The sequence below is a fragment of the Bison bison genome, unplaced genomic scaffold (genome assembly GCF_000754665.1).
Source record: "Bison bison bison isolate TAMUID 2011002044 unplaced genomic scaffold, Bison_UMD1.0 scf7180017864089, whole genome shotgun sequence".
In the NCBI taxonomy this organism is placed as follows: Eukaryota; Metazoa; Chordata; class Mammalia; order Artiodactyla; family Bovidae; genus Bison; species Bison bison.
In genome coordinates this window covers 930,183-934,873 of record NW_011494661.1, presented here as the reverse complement: position 1 = coordinate 934,873, position 4,691 = coordinate 930,183, and the positions used below count along the sequence as shown (strand labels likewise).

The window sequence follows — 4,691 nt, the reverse complement described above, 5'->3', positions numbered from 1 at the left end:
GCCCCAGAGGGCCAGGGCCCTGGGCCTCCCAGCGTCCGGGTCCTGCTAAGTGAGGCTTCCCAAGTGGCGCTAGTGGTAAAGACCCTGCCTGCCAATGCAGGAGATGTAAGAGACGTGGGTTTGATCCCCGGGTCAGGAAGCTCCCCTGGAGGAGGAAATGGCAACCCACTCCAGTATTCTTGCCTGGAGAATCCTATGGACAGAGGAGCCTGGTGGACTACAGGTCATGGGATTGCAAAGAGTTGGGCACAACTGAAGTGGCTGAACACGCACACACGAGTTAAGTGAGGAGTGCCATGTGGGCACTAGGTGGGCCCCCCTGGGTCCTGGCAGGCTGAGACCACCTGGAAGGACCAGGCGCAAGGCCCTTCTGAATATGGGCAGACAGACGGCTCTGAGCACTTGCTGAGCTGGAAGACACCCTCGGGGAGACGAGGAGTCATCTTCCACCAGCCCTGGGGTCTGCCTTCTGGAAGCCTCTGGCCACCCTGGGGCCCTAAGGAATGCTAAGCAAGGGGAAGTAAGGCAGCGGGGGCTCAGTTGGGCAGCAGGTGGACAAGACAGAAAGTCCAGGGCAGGGGGCACAGCCTCATCTTTGGGTATCTTTACCAATGCGATCCCCGCCCCATCCCCTTTGTCCTGGGGTCTTCACTGGAGGCAGATAGCTAAAGGTCAGGACCTCCCAGAGGCCCAGGCAGAGAAGACCAAGCCAGGGAGTGAGCCCATCTCCTGGGGCCAGGGAGCTGCTTCCTGATCTCCCCATAGCCTTCTCATGTGTATGCCCACGTGTGCGTGTGTACACACCACTGATGTGTGTGTGTAGAGGTGTGTGGCGCTCTGCTGAGGCACCTGGAAGCAGAGACACAGGCAGACCAGAGAGCACCTGAGCTCAGGTCAGGGGAGGCTCAGCAGATGGCATGGCTGCTGGAGGCCTGCTGGGCACCCACGTGTGTGTGAGCTGGGCCATGAGAGCTCAGGGGTCATCCCTTTCCATCTGAGCCCTTGTCCCTGGTTTCCCTGTAAGTGGTGCCAGTGCAGGGGTTCTGGATGGTTCTCAGATGGTGTCTGTGCCCTCCAGAAGCTTCACCGAGCGCCGGGATTGTGAGGCCTGAGCGCAGGCTGGAGGGTAGTGGCCAGAGCTGGCTCCGGAGACCTTCGGACCTGGCTCGACTGCTGACGCTGCCCCCGTTTAGCTCGGTGTCACGGCAGTCAGTTTCTGTGAGCCTTGGTTTTCCCGCACGTAAATGGGGCCACATCTGCCTCAAAGGCTTCAGGAAAAGATGCAACGAGATGATGCCTTGAGGCGTCCAGCCTGGTTGGTGCCTGGTCCACAACAGAGGCTGGAAAATGCAGCCCCTGGATGGCACTCAGGGCAGGAAAGCTGGCCCGGGAAAGGGTGGCCCCAGCAAGGAGTCCCCACTTCCCCTTCCAGGCAGACCCTGGGGCACATCACAGAGCCGGAGAGGGGCAGTTGTTCGTTCCTTTATTCGCTCTCTCATCTCCCTCGCACCACTGCCCCTCTGCTCTAGGGGAGCTGGGGACATGGAGACACCCCACCCTCTGGGAACTCACAGGCTGGTAGGCTGGGGGACAGGTGTGTGGTCACAGCCATGTGAGAATTTCACTAAAGCCCTGTGTTGGGCCCTGGGTCTCGGAGGAGGCGGGGGTTGTTGTCAGGGAGAGAAGGTGGCAGAGGCTATCCAGACAGAAGACATGGCCGGGTGGCTGGAGTTGGGAGGGCATGGGAGGGACTGGAGCCATCTTTCTGATGAAGCTGAGGAGATGAGACTTCACTGTTCCTCTTGCAGAGCCCCTGGGGTGCAGTGAAAAGCTGGCGAGGTTGTGAGGGGCTGGCGGTCAGCCTCCCAGCTCAGGGGCAGTGAGCGGTGAGGAAGCACGTGGTTGACTGCGGGCTCTGCTCCTCTCTGCGGCCTTGAGGGAGGGGCGGGTGACGGTGTACCGGGCAGACTCCTGCCAGTCACACCATCCTTTGCCCTTTCTGTGTTGGAGGCGGCTCCTTAGACAGTGCAAGGCCAGGCTCAGCTGGAGGGGCAGCCCCCAGGCCCTCTGGAAAGGAAGGCCATTGCTGTCCTTCTGCCGAGAAGTCATCCCATCGCAGGCTTCCCAGGAGGCCCAAAACCCTGTGGATTTCAGGACAGGGCGTCCCTGGAAGCGTGTTGCCTTCTGTACCACTCTGTTCAGGAAAGACACGGAGGGGTTGTGTCTCGTGGGTGCAAGTTACTACTCCTGAACTGTGTCTGTCCTGAGGACTCGGGAGATACGGCTGCCCTGCTCTTGGGCACGTGATGGGGGATGGATGGGGAGTGACGCCCCCGATAGGCATCTCGGGGCTTTAGGAGTAGAGTCTGGGGCCCATGAGAATGTCCAGTACCACTACCACACCCTCAGCTCTCCACCTCACAAAATGCTGCCCCCTTGACCTCTCTCAAGGTGGAACTGGGGGGTAGGTGGGCCACTCAGGTCTCAAATGGTGGAATGAAGGGCAGGGGACCAAGTCCACACTGTCAGCTGGGAGACTGAGCCCTGGGCCTCTAGTCTCCCAAAGAGGTGCTGTGTGACTCCAGGCCAATCCTGTCCCTCTCTGGGCCTCTGCTTCTCCCTTTGTCTGGCAATGGGGGTGGGTGGCCAGGCCTGCCCTGTTCTGGGGCTCCAGGGAGGGCGGAGGGAATGGTCGGGGATGCGTCCACTCACTGGATGGTGTTGGGCAGCGGCAGGTTCTGGGTTTCGGGCAGCACCAGCAGCGCAGCCAGGCCGCTCCGCACGGGTACCACCCCGCACACCAGCAGGAGCAGGGAGTCGCCATAGATGCGCAGCAGCCGGACTAGAGGCCCCAGGATGGCTCCTGCTTGGGTGGCCATCTGGCACAGGGCCCCAGGGGAGGCCACGCCCACAGCACCCTCCCAGCCCGGAAGTCCCGCTTCTGTGGGCCTCACCTGAGCACAGTGGGGAAGAGCTCGGCAGTGTAGATGGCGAAGCAGGTGAAGGCAACCCCCACTCCCCCGAGCCCCAACACGGCGAGGGCTGAGCATAGGGCCCCCATCTCTGTGGATATAAATGGGGTTGGCAGGCTTGTTGGCGGGGGTCCCAGGCTTTCCCCATGATCTTCCAGATGTCTGCTTGTCACCTCCACCTGGGTGTCCCCAGACCTCACACATGCACTGTGTCCTAAGTGACGACATTCCCTGCCCCATCACCCCCCGCCCAGTCTGCTCCCCCCCAGACTCCCAGACCCAGCCCCTGGGAGTCCTCCTCCACCCCCTCCATTTCTCTGCCCTTCCCAACACGCCTCCCCCCCAATCCCAGCAATCTGTCACAGTTATTATTCTGTCTCCACAATTTTTCATGATGCTGTCCAGTGTGGACCGCCACCATCTCGTCCAGACGGCCCAGCAGCCTCCTTCCTAAGTGGGCCCTACTCTAGTCCAGTGCCCTCTTGATGGGGGAAAAAGAGGTCTCTTTTCGTGGCCTAAGCTCTCGCAGGTAGGGAACCTCTGGCTGCAGCCACGTGCATTCAGGCCCGCCTGCTCACCGTGGGGCACCAGCACGTTGGCCAGGATGCAGAGCCCCGCCAGCACCAGGATCACAGCCTGTGTGGGCCGGCGGCCCAGGTGGCCCAGCAGCAGCATGGTGCCGACCTTAGGTGGGATGTCCGCGACCACAATAAGGGCTTGGAGCAGGAAGATGTTGCTGCCTAGGGCCTGCAGGTCCAGGATCAGGCCATAGAAGGTGAAACCAAGGGCAAACTTGAGGGTGGGGGTGCGCAGGTGAATTCAGGCTGGGGATGGGGCAGCTGCTTTGCTCTCCGACCTGCTTCCAGCCTCCCCTGCTGGCTCTGTACCCATTGGTGGGGTGGTCGCTATGGACTACATTTCCCAGGTTCCCTTGCCAGTGCCGCGTCTCCTGAGCTTTGGCCAATGGGAGGCACTGGGGAGAGACTGGAGGCAGGACTAGGGCAAAGCTGAAGTGTTGCTCCCTCTCCGGGCACCTTGTTGCCAGTGGCTGCGTCCTCTCCATGGCTCCAGCTTCCACTGACCAGCCCCTTTCTCTGTGGTCCTGCCTCCTGGTCTCTGATAACCCCTTTCCCTCCTCTCTGGTTCTTCCAAACTAGGGTGCGTGCGTGCATGCTAAGCTTCATCAGTCGTGTCTGACTCTTGTGATCCTATGGACTTAGCCCACCAGGATCCTCTGTCCATGGGATTCGCTAGGCAAGAATACTGGAATGGGTTGCCATGCCCTCCTCTGGGGAATCTTCCCGACCCAGGGATAGAACCTGGGTCTCTTACGTCTCCTGCATTGGCAGGGGGGTTCTTTACCACTAGCGCCACCTGGGAAGCCCCAGGGTAGATGTGCCTTTCTGCCGCTGAGTTCTCCAACTGCCTCCTCTGTCTGTTGGGCTCTGTGGTTCTCCCAGCAACTTTGCTATGTATCCTCCTTGCTAATCTCTCCTGTTGACCTGTCCCGGCCTGAGTCCTCCTGGCCCTGGGCAGTTTCCTGTGGGAGCCTGATGGAGGGAGTCGGTGCTGCAGGCCTGATCTTAGAGGCCCTCTCAGCCAGTGGGGCCAGTAGAAGAGTCAGCAGAGCCAGTGGATGCCAGCAGAGCCCTGACTCCAGGCTCCCTGGCTGCTGGTGGCCGAGGGTCAGCCAGAGGCGGAGGTTGGGGCCGGGTGGGG

General features: G+C 61.0%; 1 protein-coding gene across 1 annotated transcript in view; it reads right to left on the bottom strand.

The window, feature by feature from the left end:
• Positions 1-4,691, bottom strand: part of SLC22A12 (solute carrier family 22 (organic anion/urate transporter), member 12) — an 11,555-nt gene that overhangs the window by 1,981 nt on the left and 4,883 nt on the right. The window contains 5 exon segments of the mRNA XM_010838097.1: positions 805-849; positions 2,158-2,200; positions 2,704-2,879; positions 2,918-3,063; positions 3,551-3,793. Of these exon segments, the coding sequence (XP_010836399.1) occupies positions 805-849; positions 2,158-2,200; positions 2,704-2,879; positions 2,918-3,063; positions 3,551-3,793 (653 nt within the window).